Below are 20,362 nucleotides of genomic sequence, written 5' to 3' on the forward strand. Positions count from 1 at the left end.
GTGGGTGCTAGACCATTATAATCTCTTGAATAAACTAGTATTAGAAATTAATCAATGCTTGGAGTGTTAAAACCAGGACTCATGCATATTACGCCAGATCCATGTGTGGTAGACAATACTTTGAATCAGCAAGTGTTAAAAGCTAATTAAGCAAGGCTAACTTCCTCATGCCTGTTGTCTTCGTCCATGGAGTTTTCTTGGCAGGGATACTGGAGTGGCTTGCCGGTTCCTGCTCTAGGTGGATCACGTTTGGTCAAAACTCTCCACTATGACCTATCCATCTTGGGTGGCCCTGCATGGCATAGCTCATAGCTTCTCTGAGTTATTCAAGCCCCTTCACCACGGCAAGGCAGTGATCCATGAAGGGGATCACTGCCAACAAAGGTCCGTATAGTTACAGCTATAGTTTCCCCAGTAGTGATGTATGGAAGTGAGAGCTGGACCATAAAGAAGGCTGATCGCCAAAGAACTGATGCTTTTGAATTATGGTGCTGGAGGAGACTCTTGAGAGTCCCATGGACTGCAAGAAGATCAAACCTCTCCATTCTAAAGGAAATCAGCCCTGAGTGCTCACTGGAAGGACAGATCCTGAAGCTGAGGCTCCAGTACTTTGGCCACCTCATGAGAAGTGAAGACTCCCTGGAAAAGACCCTGATGTTGGGAAAGATGGAGAGCACAAGGAGAAGGGGACGAAAGAGGACGAGATGGTTGGACAGTGTTCTCGAAGCTACCAGCATGAGTTTGACCAAACTGCAGGAGGCAGTGGAAGACAGGAGTGCCTGGTGTGTTCTGGTCCATGGGGTCACAAAGAGTCGGACACGACTAAACAACAACAACAACTTCCTCATGAGGCGATAGCCTGGGGATGTGCCGTTAAGAACAACAAAGGACCACAGAACTCTGTCTAAAAAGGCAAATGAATGAGGCCTCTCCCTCCCCCTACAGATAAAGCCACGCAGCTAAGAGAGAGTTAGCAGTTATGTGAGCAAGATGCTAAGCAACAGGCAGAGCCATGGCTATTGTCTGTTTGAATCCAGGGCTGCACATATGGGAAAAGCAAGACCCTCATGGAGTGTTAATGTTGTGAACCACTCCATTGTAGGCTCAGGTTATACATATGTGTATATAAGCCATGTATCATAAAAACACCAGTCTCCACTGTGTCACCTTTCCAAAAGGAAACACAGACCCTGGGTAAGTGTGCCTGGAAACCCTGGGACATTGCACCACTTGGCGATTGAGTGGCAGGCAACAATATTATACAGTGTGGTTCTATATGACTGTATACTCAGAAGTAGGTCCTACTGTAATCCAGGGTGCTTGTTCCTAGGTATCAGTGTAAAGGAGTACAACATTGGAAATATCTAACACTGCAATCCTATGCACATTTACCTGAAAGTATGTTGCACTGAATTCAGTAGGACTTACTTCTGAGTAAAATTGCACTGCAAGGTTGCTGATATTATCTAGTTGCACAAGCAGTCAGCAATCCACAAGCCAATGGCTCTGAGTCAAAGCATTTAAAAAATCAATATCCTTTAAAAATTTACCACATGGGAGACAGTCATAATCACACTCATTCTCTTGGATGGTAGTTTTACTCATCATTACTTGCTTACCAATCTGTAATATGGGACTTCATTCTGAGACAAAACTAAGCTCAGTGCAAACTAAAGAGGTTTCTATAAACTCACAGCCTCCTCGTTCTCAGGCTTATCTGAAATGGGTGCTCAGTTTCTCAAATCATACAAAGGAATACATTTAACCAAGAGAGATTGAACATTGTACATTAGTTTGCCTCAATGTATTACTGTTAATGTGCTGGAGGTTTTTCTGTTATTTTTATTTATTAAAAAGTTTATAAAAAGCCAATTCATTTTTTAAAAATCACAGTGGGATACAATAAAATCTAACAAAATTATAAAATACAGATTGAAAGACCAACAATGAATCAAATTAATTATCTAAAGGTAAAGGTAAAGGGACTCCGTTAGGTCTAGTTGCAGACGACTTTGGAGTTGCGGCGCTCATCTCGCTTTACTGGCCAAGGGAGCTAGTGTATAGCTTCTGGGTCATGTGGCCAGCATGACTAAGCTGCTTCTGGCGAACCAGAGCAGTGCATGAAAACGCCATTTACCTTTCCGCCGGAGCGGTACCTATTTATCTACTTGCACTTTGATGTGCTTTCAAACTGCTAGGTTGGCAGGTGCTGGGACCACCGCCAACCTTCTGATTGGCAAGCCCTAGGCTCTGTGGTTTAACCCACAGCGCCACCCATGTCCCTTAATTATCTAAAAACGCTTGGCAAAACATAATGTTTTCAGCAGGCAATGAAATATCAAAATTGTAGGTGCTTGTCTGAATTACCTAGGAGCAGTGTTCCAAAGGGAAGTTTTTCATGTTTGATGTTTTATTGCATCATCATTATTTTTCTTCTGTTGGGAGCCACCCAGAGTGGCTGGGAAACCCAGCCAAATGAGTGGGGTATAAATAATAGATTATTATTATTATTATTATTATTATTATTTATTTTTATTATGATAAAAATAAAATCCTATTAATAGAATGGGTGCTCAGTTCCTTGCCTACATAGCCCCATACAGTACTAGTTTAGCGACTCCTTTTACTGTATATGTAACCCAAACAAACTTAGGCATGGGGAGGACAGGCTGGTTCTGGGTCCAAGGAAGCCTCACTGGGAGTAGAGTTACGTAGCATTGGCAACCTGCATTCGGGGTCAGTCACCTGCTATGTGTCCCGTCACCTCTTCTTTCATACCACCTAACAGATGATTGATTTGGTGAGAGTGAAACTTCAAACATTAACAGAGCCAGCTGGCATCTGGGGACTGTGGGGAGTGATTGGTGTTGGTGGTGGGAGGCTCAGTGGCACTCACTAAAGCAGGGAAGGCAGGGCAGGCATCAAGCCCCAGTGAACATTGCCAGGTGTATGGGCCCAACAGTTACCCAAACACACATCAGATCAAAGCCCAGCATCTCGTTTTCCAGTGGCCAACCAGATGGGTCTGGAATTCAATAAAGCTTTATGTCACTTATCTGTTGTTGGAGATATATTATTAATTTGTTTTTGTCTCTGGGATCAGAGTTTGGCAAGGAGAAGTCCCACAGCTGTCTGTCAAACTGCCTCTTTGTTCTGTTTCAGCTGCATGCTGGAAGTTCCTCTGAAATTGACATCCGACTTCAGAGTATAAAGACTCTGTCAAACAACTATGCCAGTTCCTTTTCCAGTGTTGTTTTGAGCAGACCAGTCCTTCAAACTAGTCATAGCCAATGAGATCCACGTGGCTGGGAAAGGGGAAAAACAAAACAAGTTCTTCTTCTGATAAAATGTATGACATGTCTTATTAGAGTTCAAGGACATCACACTTGTAAGTGTCCTTATAATGTTAGGCTTACGCAGTTACAGGAAATACTTGGCTTTGAGTAATCAGTAATTAAATGTCTGTTGATCTGCTATTGTAGAACCCAGTCAGAGCATCTTGCAATGGATTTGGCATTCCTTTCTTGGCCAGGAATGCAATAACAGAGACAAGTTACAGAGAGAAACAGTGTTTTTCTGGTGGTACTCAGAGGGTACACAATACCTGCACCTTTTTTCTAGAAGCAAAGCACTAGAAAAATATTTAAGGTTGTGTCACCTTAAATATGAAAAGAATTATTATGGAAGGTATGTGTCCCCCCCCCCTATAATACTAGAACCTGGAATCATCCAATAAAGCTGAATGGTGGGTGATTTAGAGCAAACAAAAGGAACTATTTCTTCACACAACACAACACATAAACAATGGCATTTGCGCCCATAAAATGTGGTAATGGCCTCAGATAGATGGTTTTGAAAAGAGATTAGGCAAATTAAGGGAAGGATATCCATGATACCCCCAGGGTTAGAGGCGGCATGCATCTGAATACCAGTTACAGAGAAATAACATAGGAGAGGGCAGTGCTATCAGGTCCTGTTTGTGAGCTTTCAATTGCACCTTGGAGACGGGGAGGAAAGTGTTTTGCATATGTTCAGAATACCCCCCCCCCTAGTATTACTTGATGCGCTCCAGATCTTTATCTGTGAGATCAGATCCCGCCCCAGGTGCTTGATGAGGGGAACTTCTTTCTTTAATATGGAAATTGCGGCAAAACCAAACCAGAGGCCTTCTCTTCCTCCGGGGAGGGTGACATGGTAACCATGGCGATGGGCGGGGCTGCGTTTGTGCGCGATGAAGTCACTGTTTTGGCGCCGCCCTGCGGCAGGCTCAGCTTCTGAGTCCCTCGCCCGCGGCTCGTTTCGCCTGCGCAGGCGCGCTCGCGTCACCAACGTCGACTCCCCTCCTTCTCCTCTCCTCTTCCTTGCTTGAGGCGTCGGGCTTCCGTCGCTACGCACGCGCACTACCGCGCGGCGAAGCCTACGAATGCCCGGCCTCTCGCTTTTCCTTCCTTCGTCCGTCTGTCCCTCCCTCCCTGTGACGCAATCAGCTCGGGAGAGGCGGGGCTTCGTTGGTCAGCTGATCGCGGACGAAGGTTTTGGTGTGGATGGTCCGCGCCGCTGAGAGGGGAGAGAGTCGAAGGAAGTGGAGGAGGAGCCAGTCGCCGCCGCGATGCCCTCGGAAAAGAGCTTCAAGCAGCGACGCACTTTCGGTGGGGGAAGGACCTGTGCGTTAGCCCCTCGGGGGGGGGGCAAGAGGGGGCTGTTACTGAGTCGGGGGGGGGCGTTGGGGAGAGACGCACCACATCAAGTGGGGCGGCCAAGGGAACACCTGCGAGGTGGACTTGAGTGGGGGGGGGGGAGCTTGGTGACTGGAGGGGGGATACTCAGAAGTAGGGAACAGTGAAGAGCTGGGGAGATGGTCCATGAACGTGGCAGCGGGCGCTATGTGTGCTATATGTGTGGCGGTGGGGAGAGGGTTAGTGGGTCTCGCTGGGGCAAGGGAAGAAGAGTTGAGGAAAAGGCAAACCACCCCCTCCCATTGTTGGTGGGGGGAAATGAGGCTTCTCCCCCCTTCTTCCCTCACGGAGGTCCTTGAGAAGGTGCTTGGCCTGTTAACGCACTCTCCGTCGGCCATGGGGGGCGGGTTTATGGGTTGGTGGCACAGTCGTATCCCCCTCTTTAATACAGTAATCACCTTTTCCCCCATCTCCTAGTTCTGGATCTTGGGCAGAGTGATTCACCACCCACAATGACTGTTATTCCCCACCGCACCCCCCAAATTGGGAGTGTAAGGAGGACCCCCTTACATTACTTTCCGCCCCCCTTGAAACCCCTTAAGGATTGAAGTCTAGCCCTGAGGATGACTGATGGTTGGAGGCCGGGGTTGGAGGGGCCTGAGGTGTTGTGTTTGAGGCGAATGCAAGGCCTGTTGACGGCTCTGCCGGCTTCCGTGGAGCTCAAGAGCCAGAGGAGTAAACAGCTCCCCCCCCCCGGTGCCAGCCTCTTTCCCTGCTTGGCATCGTGCCTGCTCTGCACTCTGCTGTAGCACCCCTTTCTCCTCACCCCCAGCACTTAGAGGGTGGTGAGCCTACCCTTTGTTGATCAGTTGTCAAAACACTGGAGATGGTGCTGTTTATCTTGAGTATATTGTATTTTGAATGTGAGGCCAGATTACCGTATATGCTGGATGCTGTAGTGTAGAACTTCTTGTCTGGATGCTGCATGTGTTTGTAGTTTCATTCCCAGGCTTTATCTGGGGTGTCTTCCCTTAGCGATGTGAAAGTATTCAGTACTTATGACGGATCCCCTTCCCTATTTCTTTCCTGGGTATTGCCTGCACAACTTTAAGCAGTTCAACTGTTTGGATTCCATGGGTTTGTTTATCTCCGATCTGCTGTGTCAGTTTGTTGTTATGTGAGGAAGCAGAAGGTAATGTTGAATCATTGGGCTGCAATTTTCCTAATACTGTTGATGACCAAAACAGAGGGTGACCTCCAGACTGAAGCAGGAAGTTTTGGGAACAACGTTGGGCAATTACCTCCACCTCTCAGGAGTTAGTGACAGATTAAATAATAAATATTGGCTGTAGCAAAGGCTTGTGAATTAGTTAGCCTTCCAGCGAGTCCACCAAGTTTCAGCTTCGTAATATGATCCAAAAATCCTGATGTAACAAGCCCCAGTTAGGTTCAACTGTAAATGTCCCTTAGTTGTTACTATCACTTAAAAAAGAAATACAGGAAGACTCAGGCTGTTGCTTTTGTTGTTACTGTGTTTTTGTTCTGCTTAAACTGGTTTTCCTGCTTGCATGTTGGAGTGGAAAAAGAATTGAGGCTTTGTTTTGTTGCTGTGCCGCTGAAAACGAAAGTAAAGGTCGTTCTAGCTGTTTGTTTTCCTTTTCTAACGAGTTTTGGACCCCAACAGTCCTCTAGGCTGGGGGTGGGGAAACCTAGTGGAAGCTCTTTAGCTTTAAGAATGCAATAACTATAATATATATTTAAAATGCTTTGATGAAATTAATATTTTATACTTTTAATTTACATAGAGCACTTTTCCTCGAGGGGATAGCCATGTTTTCTCACTAACTTCTAGTCCTTTTAGCAGTAAAAACAAAGAGTCTTGTAGCACCATAAAACTAACATTTCATTATGACATAAGCTGTGAAGTGGGCTCTAGTCTAGTCTTATGCGATAAGACTCTTTGTTGTGTTTGCTCCTTTCCCATGGCCCTCAGACTGGGTCCTTGGGCTTCCCAAATGCTCTCAGATTTAGAACTACTTCAGCCTTAGATTTGTTGTACTACTCTGTGCCTTTAAACCAACTAAGCTCAACTTTTTTCTTTTTCTTCAAGTTAACTTGCCTGCTTTAACTTTTCACTATGAAGGGTTATGCTTCTTTATTTTTCAGATGGCATTTTCTCTCCCCCCCCCCCGTTTGTCTTAAGTTGTCCCCACCCTTCCTGTTAATAAATTGTGCTGCAGAATTTCTACTAGCACACAGGTATGGTGGGGGTGGTATCAGTTAGCAGTTTCATTTGTTAGGCTACAATCAAAAGTGGGCAAGTACCCCTTTTTCTCTTGTGCCTCCCCCTTTCCACTGTAGCTTCTTCATTCCCTGCATGAATTTTCAGCAGCGCTTGAGTTGCATTCCCACCCTGATCTAGAAAGATTGCTAGTTAACCTTGCTTCTAATGCTATTAGCTTGGGTATACTAATGTGGGTGTGGTTTAAGTGCCTCTCGTTCTGCTTATGATTTATTTATTTGATTTATATCCTACCCTTCCTACAAACTGCTGCCTCTGTGTGTGCTTCTCTTCCAGGGCAATGAAACACCAATATAACAAGTTGTTCTGTGTAGATATTATATATCTGACAACACTGCCTCTTCAAGCATTTAAGTACAACTTTCTTTTTCTCCCCTGTAGAACAAAGAGTAGAAGATGTCAGACTTATTCGAGAGCAGCATCCTACAAAGATACCAGTGAGTAGACTTTCAACTCTATTGTCTGTCATTTGGTGAGACTTAAGTCAGGGAAATAACCTGGTAGGTAGCGGTAACACGTGCACTTTGGGGACTAGCAGTGAAATCATCCATACTAGAGGCTGCAAAGATATTTGCCCTAGTTAAGATTTTTATTTTCTCTCTCCATTTCATTTTACATAACAGAAGTCAATTGTTTGCTGCTCCCAGGTTTTCCTGATTGTAGTCCTCTTGCCCTGTTTATGCATAACTGAATGGAGAAGAGAAGGGGCTGAAATTGGGGTGACAGGTGGGGAGGAGGGCACACTAGCCTTTCACTGCAAACCTGTGCCAGGAATGGAATTAGTTCTCCCCACAAGGCTGGGGTCTTCTCTATTGCAGCTCCTTTTCACAGCTCAATTCAGGTGACTGGGTTTGTTTTAAGAATTTCAATGCTGAGCCTCATTAAAAATGCAAGGTGGCATACAATAAAATGATAGAAATAATAAAATTATAAACCACTGTAGTACAAAGTAGAATTGCATTAAACAAACCCATAGGTATCTAGCAAGAATATGCCTGTGGCTCACCATACTGAAAAGTCCTAAATTATAAGTCCTAACTTTACCATTTTCCTCCAGGTAATCATTGAAAGGTATAAAGGAGAAAAGCAACTTCCCATTCTGGATAAAACAAAGTTTCTGGTCCCAGATCATGTCAACATGAGTGAGCTGATCAAGATTATCAGGTATCTAACCAACCTGCTTTACTGAAAGGTCTCTCATTCAGGACAGTAGCTTGTGCTATATATTAAGGGTTTCCCAAGTGAGTTTTTTAAAAAAGTCAAGTAACAATCATAACAAAGGTCCAGAGTGTTTGACCTACTTGTTGGCAAAGCAAAAACAAAAAAAACCCTGGTCTTGCTAAGCCTCCCTCCTTCCTACAGAAAAGCCTGGCAGGGATTGTGCAGGGTTGGGCTCCATTGCCTGAAGGTGCCACAACTTCTCGGAGGTTGAGTGGAGAATGTTTTGTTCAGTGGTAGGAGCAGGAAAGAGGCTAGGTGGTTTTTTTGGTGGGGGGAGGGATGCTGTGTTGGTTCTGTTAGAGCCAAGGCTCTTCAGGCCTGCCTTTGCCATGCAGCTGCCAGTTTTCCACCCAACTTGGAAGGTGGCAGAGATCTTCAGCAGACAATCCCTGCCCACCTCTGCAACTTCAAAGTTAGGATGGTTGCTTGATACGGAGCGGTGCCACACTCTGCATGGCAAGCATATTTGCCGATGCTTGATCGTAACAGGAATTACGTTGACACAGCTTTCCGTCTCTATTGGCAACTCTTCACAGAAAGGGAACTTGATTATATGGGCTCTTTATAATTCTGGAGTGTGATGCCTGTTACTGAGTAAACTCCTTGCTGTAGCTGGCACTGATGTGCTCTGTAGTCCATTGAAATGGTTAAAATGGGTGGTTAGCATCTAAAAGCAACAACCTAACATGCACATTATCTAGCAGTGTTGTCCTTCCTCTTAGGCAACACACAGCAGGCCTTAGTGTCTCACTTGAGGCTTTATAAGATCAGTGTAGTTGCAAGTCCCACCCCTCTGATGTTACTTGGGTGAGGAGGCTGCCTTCAGAAGTGCTCTAATCACACATGCTTTCTGGTATTCATGTGATTCTTGGATGTGGCAAAGGAGGAGACTGTTGCTAAACCTGGAATTTCCAAAGGCAGTTCTTTTTTTGTATTTTGCTTCTGCATTTAAATTTGTTAGCCATGTTCCAAGGGAAGTGTCCATTCAGTTTCCTGTCTTCTAGGCGTCGGCTGCAGCTGAATTCCAATCAAGCTTTCTTCTTACTGGTGAATGGACACAGCATGGTGAGCGTTTCAACACCAATTTCGGAGGTGTATGAAAGTGAAAAGGACGAGGATGGATTCCTGTACATGGTGTATGCCTCTCAGGAAACATTTGGAATGAAATCTGTGTAAACCATCCCCAGTGGCTTGTAGCCTAGGATAGTTTTTACCACTCCCTCCCACAGGAAAAAACAAAGGGATGTCACCAACCTGCTCACAGTAGTTGTGCTTAGCGGGTGTTCTCACCGTACTGTTTTATTTGTGAATATTGAACAGATGAGTGCCAGTATAGACAAGCAGCGCAGCTTTGTAGACCTGCTATAAAATTTGCACAGGCACATTTGCTTTAAGCCTCTGGAATTTTAAACTATACTGTATATGTGTGTGTGTGTTAAGTTGCCAATAAAAGGGATGTTTGCATTAATCATAGAAAATGGGCTAGCATTTAGCAGCAAACTGAAATACTTGCGTGTGACATCTCATAATGTTAAGTCATGTTTCAGCTCCTGAAAACTGCTTTTTAAGAAAGGGAACAAATAGGAGTAATGGTCTGCTTCTTTTAACCTTTTTTGATAGATCAGTGCATGTGATGAAAGGGGTGGGCATTAATTCATTGGTACTGTTACTTTAGAAGGCAAAACATCAGATTGCTAATTATTGTTATATACCAAACATCACAGCTTTATGCTAGTTTTAGGAAATATATACATAACTGTTGTCAAAGAAAAGCTTCAGTCTACCCAGAGTTTGGTATTCTGTTCTATACCTTGTTAAATTTATTCTAATTAAATCAACCCAAACCCTCAGCAAAGTGGACTTCATTTTGTCAGTCAGAAAGCATTGGGAGGTAGCAGGGTTTTGAGGTTAGCCAATTGCCAAAGTAATACAGTAAACATTGTCAAGCCTCACAGCTGTTGATGTTTCTTTATATTTAGCATATTAACCTCGCTACCCAAGTTCTTGATTTTCATTGGAATACATGAAGAACATTTTTGTATTTCCTCGTTGGCAGAAAGCCCTTGTTTCCTTTAGCTGCATTTCAAACTATCAAAACTCAAAAAGAATTTCCCTTTGTTTTAGACTGGGCAATATCTAAAGTTGCAAAGAAGTTTGATCACTGCTTCCAGTCAGTTGCATAGGGACTTAAATTTTGCTGTAAACAGGGTATGTCCTGTGCAAAAGGAAAGTAATTCAGATATAGTGTCCTGCTTCCCCATTTGTTATACAGTGAAATGTAGTAAGCTAAGACTTATCCTTGTATATTAATGCATGTGAATTTAATGTTATAGCAAACAAATTTTTATTATGTAGAGAAAAGAGGCTAAATCTTGACATGCTGTAAAATATCAGTATGACATGCAGTTTTTACCTTTGCATGCATCTGTTCAATGCTTGCTTCTAACAAGTTCACTGTGAGCTTTTACTTCACTGTAAAATTTTAAAGTCTTCTGTTCAGTTACTATTTCTTAAGACAGCCATCCTTACAATGGGCTAATGGCTGCTCTTGTATAAATGTTGATTTTTCTTTTGTTTTTTAAAGTGCTGAAATGGATGATTCCATCTCAACTTGATTAGAAGTTAAGCTTATATACAAGTCCATTTTAAAACTATCTTAATGCTGTATATGAAGAGCAGTAGACAGAATTGAACAAAAGCCTTCAGCCTCCCACAATTTTGGCTCAGATTCCTTCACTGTTGCAGAATAGAACATTGTCACAATAGTAGGAGATTCTGTGGCCATACTAATGACACTTGTGAAGATGCTTGAGCTATGAAAAACACTGCCTGCTTTCTGAGTGTGGGCAAGACACTGGATTCCACATGAGACTGAGAATTAAGTACCTGTATGAGAACATGGAAAAGCTCCTGACGGAAGAAACTGATCTCCCAGGCTGCAGTGTGGCTTTTCTGTACCCTTCAGAGCACCTACCTAAAATGGACAACTTGCAGATAATGCTGTTGGATAGCTCTGCAGTACCTGTCTACAGCTGCCACATTTGAGACAATGCATGTTTATGTTAGCCTTTGGTTGAACCTGCTGTGCTTGCAGTAAGTTTTCTTTAGCCTCCCACTGAAAATGGAAAAAAAATATTAAAAGTGAGGATGTCTGAAAAGACACTACTATAGTCTTTAATTTTTGTTCAGTACATTAAATTTACTCAGATAAAAACATTCTAAAAATGTACAATTTTACCTTTAACAAAGTATAATAAAACATAAAAATTCAAATACCAGAATACTTGACATTTACAATTCAAAATCAAATTAGGTGGATATTAAATATTTACAAAACTTTTAATATTTATATAAAGTTACATGCACATTTGTAATATAATGTAAAAGAAATGGCTCGAAATGGGCAGAGGTGTTTCCTTCATTCCTAATGGAAAGTTATTTCTGAAAAGAAAGATGTTAACCTGTGCTGCAAGACATAGGCTCTTCCTATGTTTATAAGAAGTTAGTATGCAGAAATAGTTCCAAAGGTAGTTGGAAGAGTAAGAATTGTTTGAATATTTGTTGCTTTCTGAATTACTATTTTAATTCTGCCTTTGGCCATATCTAAGTAAAGCAGCTTAAGAGGCTTATAAGTGTCTGTTCAGAAGCAAAACAAAATACCCACCCTTCCCTCCCACCTTAAAATAATTGTTGGCCTCAGTTTAGGGCTTTTCCCATAAAATGGTATTGTACCCAGTGAATAACTTGCCTTTACTTGGGGTGGCTTACATTTGGGTGTCTCTAACAGAATTCTAGGCTGGCATGAAAAAAAGGGTTTGACATAATTAAGAAAGACCCTTCTTTGTTCAGGCACGGACCCGCATACTGCTCGAGAAATTTCCCATTAACTAAGTCATGCCGAGTTGAAACCTTAGTTATATGCAAATAGCAATTCTCCAGCAGTTTGCCATGCCAGTTTTTAGTACATAGTTTGTTTCATACAGACAAGGGCTTTTGATGGTTCTGTTTTATGCTCTCTTCATGACGCAAGTTACATTCTTTGGTGTAAAGTTTCAGCCAAACTATGATCTATGCAGCTAGTGTCCATTCCTCTTGCACTTGAGTCTTGCTTCAAAGTCCTCTGCCTGTATGAAACATTGGCAGCCACTTTGTGGATGAAATAGTAGAGAACAACTTTAATAAAATTAAGTCACTATGTAGGTTTGCCTTTGTATGTCTCAGTTTACCTTTAGAAACGAACAAGGCAATTGGCTCTCCAAAGCTTTCCCTTGGTAATTCCACTTGTCCACTAGTTAAGTTAAAAAGTTTTGTTTGACAGCCCAACAGCTAGCTGAGACAGCTTTCTTTTTATATGAATGGAAACTATATTTCTGAACATCATATCGCTCATGGGGCCATGTTTCTAGAAACTTTCCAATTTAAATGTCTGATAAAGGCTTTCTGTTGATCCTGGAAAGTTTGCATGGTGTTGGGTTATTTCTGTTTAAGAACTGATACATTTGACTTGTGGCACATTTTGGGCCAATGGAAAGGCTCCCAACTTTTAAGAGTAAACAATAACTGACAGATTTAGTACAGAGTGGCATGTTTCTGCTGATGTCAATCAGGGTCATTAAGGCAAAGTAAATTGCTCTGTCAGTTCTCATTACCTCTGGTAGTTTTACAAGTTTCCTAATGGTATCTACCTCTATTAGCCGTCTCAGAAGTTCAGTCATTACACGCATAATTAAATATTGTGGGCTGGATCTAACCCTATATGTAATACTGTTTTGGTAAAGCCAAACTTAGGATATGAAAGTCTAGCACTTCATTGCATAGAAATAACTGAAGTTGGATGTAGGGCTGCTACAAACCATGTGTTTTTACAACTTTGGACTTGGTCTCTATGAAGCTGAGAAATGGCAGGAAGCTCATGCTAAGCTTCTCCCAGAGTTGAATATGCAAAACCCATTGAATGCCTACACCCAAGAGAATACACCAGTTTGTTTTTAAAGGCAACAGGTAAGGATAATAGAGCTTATCTCTGATGATATAGAAAACAATAGTGGAGTACCTGGTTTTCTGTCAATCCTACCATTATTTCCACAAGATCCACTGTTTTACTACCTCATGGATATGCAGTGCAGTGATACAGCCAACCCCACCTCCCTGCACCTTCAACCATACAATACTTTCAAGCAGAAATACTCATTTGCCACCTCCATAGTAACATATTGTGCACAGCCACTAAAATGTCCTATGTGGGGCAGTTTAAACTTCAGCCCTATCAATGAAAGAAGATAGCTACAACCAATTCAGCATGAATACAAAAAGGTATGCCTCCTTTTGACCAGGTAGGTCTAAAATGTTTCAGTTCTGAGCTCTGCTGGCTTTAGTGGAAAAGAATTCTAACTAGTTAACATCAAAGCCAATACTCTACATATTTCAAATAAAGGAGGCAGACTACAAACCCGAGTTGTGGTTAAGATGTACAGCTGTTTCTTACTTTGTGACTTCTATATCCTGTAAGCAAGAGCCCTTGTAGAAAGACTTTTGCTATGCAAAGTAAAGCAACAATTTGCAAACTCTGCTGCAGGAGTCTGTTTTAAAACTCGGTTTCAAAGGTAGAGTACTGTTTCCTGTGGCAGAAACTAATATATGGTAAGAATTGAAAGTTGTAGAGGAAAAGTATTTTTTTAAAGACCTGTTTGAGCTCAGTCTCTGGCACTAGACCCTTGGAAACGTAAGTTTAATCCATGACTGACAAATGCCGACAAGCATAGCATAACCATTTCTAGAATGAACTGAAACGTCTACCTTTGTTCTTTTGGAAGAGAGGGAGGGTTAAGATTTCTTTATTAGAAGTTCACATAGCCTGCTGGTGCCTATTTCCAACCATTGGAACGTCTCTCGCACTGATCTCAGTCTGCTAAAAGTGCAGATAGAATTATACATTCTTCTGTAGTGCAATCCTTTAAAATCCCAGAGTGTAGTGCCTGATTAGTTTTTGAGAAAAAGTAGACATGTTTACCTAGCCTCAAATGTCAGAGTCCAGCAGGCAAATGGCTACTGTACCGTCAACCTCTAGCTCTCACTCCAGATTACAACATAGCTGCCCGGGAGTTCGAGTTTCCAGCACAGAAGATCAAAGTATGGCAACATTCTTCAGCAAAAGTGCAGGAGTTTGTTTACAACAAAAACGGGTAGTTGGCCAGTTTCACCTCCCATCTGGAAGGTCCAACATTTAAGATCCATGTTATAATTTTGGCAAATCAGTAAAAATGGGTTTGATAAACCCCTAAGCTTCAGTTTCTTCCTAGTGTAGTGAAGTAGAGCACCTTTGGATTAAAAAAATAATGTTAATAAGCTCAACAAGTGGACTTCTCAGATTCCAATTTGAAATTCTGTAATTACTCCATGGGCTTTTGCCAACACAAAAAATGAAGTCCATGGAGTTACTGTCAATCTGTGGAATCTAAACTTTCAGCTGGTGGAGCATATTTTAACCGAAATGTACCTGCATGGAGAAGAGAAATACAAGTCAGCAAGTGTAAGACTTTTGTGAAGTCTACATTTCACAAGCAATGACACATCACACAGTTGAGCACCATGCTGTTCATAGATAAGGAATGAACATATTAGCAGTAGGTGTGAAATAAGGCAAGACACCATGGATACCAGTTTTGAGCATGAGCAATCTCAAAGTTTACTACCACAAGAAACCAACCCCTTATTACCCCACAAAACTATTTGGGCTCTGCATGCTCATGGCAGAGCAACATTTTACCACTCGTGTACTTTGGTTCTCTCAGGTTTGCTTCAGAGGGCTACTGCTCATCCACAAAAGTACAAACTATTGGCAAAGTGTGAGACCTACAGTGGATTCCACTTGTACATGCTCAGACTTGCCATCACTTTAAATTACTGACCATTTTCAGATTTTCCTTTATCTACCACCCCCTTTCCCCAAGCAGCCAAACCTGTATTCTGAGCAATCTACCAACTGCACTTCTGGCAAGCCAATAATGTTCCTAACCTTGTCGATTGAAATCCATTGGTGGCTGCTTGCAGTCTTGAGCTCGGTGACCACTGGCTCCACAATTGTAACAGGACAGATTCCCATTCTTTTTATGGCCTGTACCACTGTTGTTGCTCATCATCCCCTGTGCTTGGTACACCCCTGCTGTACTTGCCATAAAGCTTTGCATTGGTGGCACTGCAAACGTAGACTGCCCACTCATGACAGAGTCTGGTGTTATGCCACTGTTGTAAGGAGAGTGAACCATAGGGAAGGCCGAGCTGCTGTTGTACTGCTGTGTGTTGATGTAGCCACTGCTGCACAGTGGATTGAAGGGCAGAAATGGGAAAGTAAACACTGACGGTCCGGAAAAGGGGTGCTGGAAGTAATTAGCATAACTGACAGTCATGCCGCTTGAACCACAGTTCCCACTACAGCCACAGGAACTGCACACCATGCATCCAGGAGGCTGTTGCTGATGGTGGTGGTGATGGTGGTGATTCTGATTTGGTACTGGGATACTTCCTCCTGAGCCACTACTACTGCTGTTGTAGAAATTGTTCTCGGCAGCTGATGAAAGTGTGGGGCTGGAGCTGGGAGCAGGACAACTGGGTAGGTTTGCCATATTTGCAAAGGATGTGGAGGGGTGACTGCTAGAAGAGGCAGTGTTGCTATTTGCACAGAAGCTGCTGCTGGGCATTGGGGCTACTGGCATACTGCTCAGGGCAGAAAAGGCCACTTTGGTATTGGCTGTATAGAGAGCAGTCCGGGGGTTTATTATTGCTGGGGACACACTGAATTGCATATTATTGGAGCAGGAAGACTGCCCCACAATGGTTGAATCAGTAGGAACCGAAGAGGATACCAGGAGTTTTATGGGGGGTCGTGCCACATGGAAGACGGTGCTGGAAGTTACAGTGGCTGTGGTGCTTGTTTCCACTATTATTCCCGGCTGCTGGGTTGTTTTCACCACTCTGTCTAGAGTGGAAGCATGTACCATTTTGGTCCTTGGACCAAAGTTAATTGAAGGTGTAGAGGAGCCATTTTCAGAAACTCCAGAGAGCACTTGCATGGGCTGATGGGGAGAGGCTGGCATCCCATCCACAACAGTACTTCCAAAGCTCTTCTCCATCTTGATGCCACTTCGAGGTGTGCCAGGTGAGAATTTTGTCCTGTCTTCTAAAGACAAAAGCGAGTGCATAGATGACGAAAGGAGCTTCATGTCTGTATTCCCTCGCTCTGATTTGTGCATAGAGTTCAGTATTCTAATTGGAGTGATGTGAGGGGAGCCCGCAGCTATCATCTGTACTGGCAAGGTGTGGTGACCGGATGGACTGGACACGGCATCATTCTGCACTGGTAAAACCTGAGCAGTGGGCCTGGCTGAGCTGGAGTTGAAGTGATTCAATAACATTACTGGCTTCTCCTTTTCTGAGGCTTCCAAGTGGACCTCTAAACCTACAAGATAGACAGATGTCAGGTACGACCAGTCACCTAAATGCGTTAGATGCTGCAACACAACGAGACAGCTTTCCTTACGTCTCTCATTCTCCTCAGCACTGTCTGAGCTCTCCTCCCGGGTATGGATTCCCATGGGGCTAGAAGAGGAGCTGGAGTATTCTGAAGAGCTTCCTTCGCGGGGGGTTGAGAGGGTTGGCTGATCAACATCGACACGTAACTCTTGTGGGGGCGGGGAAGAGAAGAAGAAAAATCAAGTAATGTGAATGGTACTGTTAAGTCATCTTTAGACAGACAAAATCTGTTGCGACTCCCAAGTACATTCAGCTGATAGCCATTGTTAGCCAGGCTCAAAAATAGATCCATGGAAAGTAATTAACTTGAGTCTATTAATTCAATGGGTCTACTCTTCTAAGTATGACTATCCTGAACTACATTGCTATCCAGTATGTTACAAGAATTAGACAAGCGCCAATCTTCCCTTTGTAGGAAATATACATATTGAAACCTCATAGCCTTTACCTGCTGTATGGTTACCACGAATGCTTTGGATAGGACCAATATGAGTGGTAGGAGGAACTCTGGCCACCCCAGTGCTCAAGGAAGGAGATGTAGCTGGATTGAGGGTCCGTTTCTCAGACTTTTCCCTGGAATGAAAAGGGAAGTGTGGGAAGCAATTTATTAAAATAAACTTGGATTTAAATCTGAATTGGTTCTCTAATTCAGTGTTTCCCAACCTTGTGCCTCCAGCTGTTTTTGGACTACAATTCCCATCATCCCTTGCCACTGGTCTTGCTAGTCAGGGATGATGGGAGTTGTAGTTCAAAAACAGCTGGAGGAACAAGGTTGGGAAACACTGCTCTAATTTAAAGTATGTGTGGTATCCAACTAACTTAGAGTAAGCCCACTAAAGAGGTTCTATTCTATTAATTTCAATGGGTCTCCCTTGAGTAAAAATTAGCTGCATATAACCTACTGGTATTTTTAGATTTATTGTTCTAGACACATGCATGGGGTATAAATGCAACAAAGTTTTAATTCAACTAGTGCTGAATTAACCCAGTCCTACCTCTGGGTTTTCCTTAGGCAAAGTCCACAGCAAGCATTTTTACTGGAAAAATTAGGAGGAAAAGATCCTGAAATAACATGGAAGAAGCCAGTTTTCTTTAATACCTACTTTTCCAACTCCAGCTGGGTCTTGAGCTTCTTCTTTGCACCCATTGTAAGGGATTCAAATTTATTCAGATCTTCTTCAGTAAGGCTCAGGAACTTAGATAGGAAAAAAGGGAAAGTCAATTTTATAGTATGCATTTAAAAATGCTGTCTAATATGGCATACTTGACAGAAGCTTCATTATGAAACTAGGGAATATAGCTAATTTACATATTTTGCTTAGTTTTAAAGCAAAATAGATTAGATATATTCATTAGTTTCATGAGGTGTTATCACAGTAGCTAAGGCTCTAGGGACAAACAAGTGTTTAACAGCATCCTAGTATAGAGATGAGCAACAGATTTGGGGACACTGTGGCTTCCATGCAAAATCAGCTTTTAAATTTGTTTTGTTGAGCTGTTGCTACTGATGCATGCCCTTGATCATTTCTGTTATTTTGTCAAGTTACTCAACAACTGAGGTTGTCTCAGCATCGAATTTTATGTAAAATTATTCAGTAGTTATTTGTCAACTTGCAGACTAAAGGTACTTGTCAGATTCAGAACATCCAACCCAGACTTTATTTTCAGGCTTATTAATATTGATAATTATTCTAATAAAAGCAGATAGAGATACCACAACAATACCCCATTCTGTATTAAATTCAATTTATATTTCATTATGTATCTTTTATAAAGTGTCTAAGATGTGCTAAGCACTGTACACAGATTAACGATATGATGTATTTGAAAACAAATTAGAGCTTTAGATTTAAGAGCAAAAATATATAGCAAAGAATCCACTAGAGGGCACTCTGATATTTATTTTTTGATAAAAAAAACACCCCAAGAGTAACGTGATTAGCTTACAACATATCTGAACAGAGTTGTGAATAAAACTGTTAAAAAGAGTGACATTCATTTGAGCAAGGCACAGCATCTCCGCTCTTTCTCAGATCACATGAGGAATTTTGCTTTCTAGGAACAAATACTCATGCATCCAGAAAAAAAAGTGATCATAGAGGGATGTTTGATCTATGCGCAACAGCTTTTGTTAGAGGGTAAATACTTGTAGTGTGTCAACATTTCACAAAGAAACTTCCAAATAAGCCACTAGATGAAGACTTTTGCCAGAAAGCCAAATAGCTGAAGAAGCCATATCTGCATTTCTAACCAGTCTTAAGCCTTTCCCAAAATTTGCATTATCTCTCTATACCACAGATTAATACAGCAAAACAAACACAGCAAACTGTTTCCCCCTATCCAAGCTGGGACTCTACCTTCTCCATTGAGAGCTGTTTGAAAACAGGGTAGTATTTGTGCAAGCGTAGTTTCCGCAGCCAGTCTAAAATCCCATTTTGTTCCTGGGGAGTTGGAGGACTGGGAGTCAATACCGATGAAGAGTTCTCCAACTGGGAGCGGCAAGTGAGTGAGGATGCAGCCCCACCTGTATGAGTGCAGTGGGGGAGTGCAACAGGTGTAGCAGCCGGATGCTGCACATGATGCTGGAGACTGTTCTGTGAAGACTGGATACCAGCTACGCCACAGATAGGTCTGCAAACATAGAAGGAGAAACTATTCTATGCATCAAACCAAGAACAGGAATGCTGTACATTCTCATTTCATCCTAGAGCATGTCCCTTGATCTATGATGCAGTTTGCCATCTTTCTGAAGAGCCAGCATAACAATGAAAAGTCAGAGGGCTGGCAAATGTAAGGCCACAGTTACTCCAGCTGCTTAGGTTAAGGAATTACTGATCTGACAGTGCCAACAGGCATAACCGAGAAAAAGGAGCAGAAGTGAGGATTATGTAGATGCAGTAAGTCACTAACCATCCGGCATATTTACTTCAACATGAGCCTCTTGTATAGAAACGTAGGGATGAGTTTTAGCTGCTTTTCATAGGCCAGTTCTAAGTTAGCATTTATATCCTCATAAGTGTTTTGAGGAATTTGTTTCCATGGAAGAATATACATGGGAAATCTTACATCAGAACTGTAAATGATGTGTTGACTTTCAAAGGCAACTAAACATTTTCTGTGTTAATTTTCTCCACTGAAATAAAGCACCTGTACAAAGTAAAATGCCACCTTTGAATGTCTTTTGAGTTTATCATTGGGTCATCTAAACATGCTCAGAACAGAAGGATGACATAATGCCAGCAATACCAAATTTATTCCACACAAAGAATGAAGGGGCAATCTGTGAAGTCACTTTCAAAGTGATAGTGAAAAATGTTTCACATTATACAGAAATCTGAATAGCATGCTATAGCTTCCCTACATCACACATACACTAAATTCATCTCACCTTCCGGAAGCACCCAGCGTCGTACCTACTTTATAAAGGGAAGTGTTGCCTGGACCTAAAAACAAGGAGATCAGGTGTTTGGACAAGGCCTGAGTGGTAAAATGTCTATTCACATGTTTGTTAATAGGGAGAAATGAATCATAAAACTCACTTGAACTTTGAAATTGCTGGGAGTGAGATGAAGTGCTGAAAAATTTCTTGACGTGGTCATTTTTCCAGATGTGGGAAGGTAATGATGCCAAATAC

At 42.3% G+C, this 20,362-nt stretch overlaps 2 protein-coding genes and 1 long non-coding RNA gene across 4 annotated transcripts in view; 1 reads left to right on the top strand and 2 right to left on the bottom strand.

The window, feature by feature from the left end:
- Window positions 1–2,995: 2,995 nt before the first annotated feature.
- On the bottom strand, window positions 2,996–4,205 carry LOC307222728. Its single transcript, XR_013841863.1, has 2 exons — window positions 4,059–4,205; window positions 2,996–3,305 (listed from the first exon to the last, which is right to left on the bottom strand). It is a non-coding gene; the product is annotated as an uncharacterized lncRNA (long non-coding RNA).
- A 269-nt stretch (window positions 4,206–4,474) lies between these two features.
- Window positions 4,475–9,667, top strand: MAP1LC3B (microtubule associated protein 1 light chain 3 beta). Its single transcript, XM_079988173.1, has 4 exons — window positions 4,475–4,649; window positions 7,360–7,415; window positions 8,036–8,142; window positions 9,204–9,667. The coding sequence occupies exons 1-4, from the start codon at window positions 4,610–4,612 to the stop codon at window positions 9,373–9,375; spliced, it is 375 nt and encodes a 124-aa protein (XP_079844299.1). The 5' UTR covers window positions 4,475–4,609; the 3' UTR covers window positions 9,376–9,667.
- A 1,245-nt stretch (window positions 9,668–10,912) lies between these two features.
- Window positions 10,913–20,362, bottom strand: part of ZCCHC14 (zinc finger CCHC-type containing 14) — a 37,121-nt gene continuing 27,671 nt past the window's right edge. The window contains exons 6-13 of one of the 2 annotated variants that reach the window (XM_079988172.1): window positions 20,268–20,362; window positions 20,117–20,171; window positions 19,086–19,359; window positions 17,832–17,923; window positions 17,177–17,301; window positions 16,736–16,876; window positions 15,215–16,654; window positions 10,913–14,695 (exon numbers count right to left, since the gene is read on the bottom strand). In XM_079988172.1, the coding sequence (XP_079844298.1) occupies window positions 14,640–14,695; window positions 15,215–16,654; window positions 16,736–16,876; window positions 17,177–17,301; window positions 17,832–17,923; window positions 19,086–19,359; window positions 20,117–20,171; window positions 20,268–20,362 (2,278 nt within the window). In that variant the 3' untranslated portion in view covers window positions 10,913–14,639. Of the gene's footprint in view, window positions 14,696–15,214; window positions 16,877–17,176; window positions 17,302–17,831; window positions 17,924–19,085; window positions 19,360–20,116; window positions 20,172–20,267 lie in introns of both variants that reach the window. The other variant, XM_079988171.1, reaches the window with a different exon arrangement.

This window comes from Podarcis cretensis (genome assembly GCF_951804945.1).
Source record: "Podarcis cretensis genome assembly, chromosome: 8".
Lineage (NCBI taxonomy): Eukaryota > Metazoa > Chordata > Lepidosauria > Squamata > Lacertidae > Podarcis > Podarcis cretensis.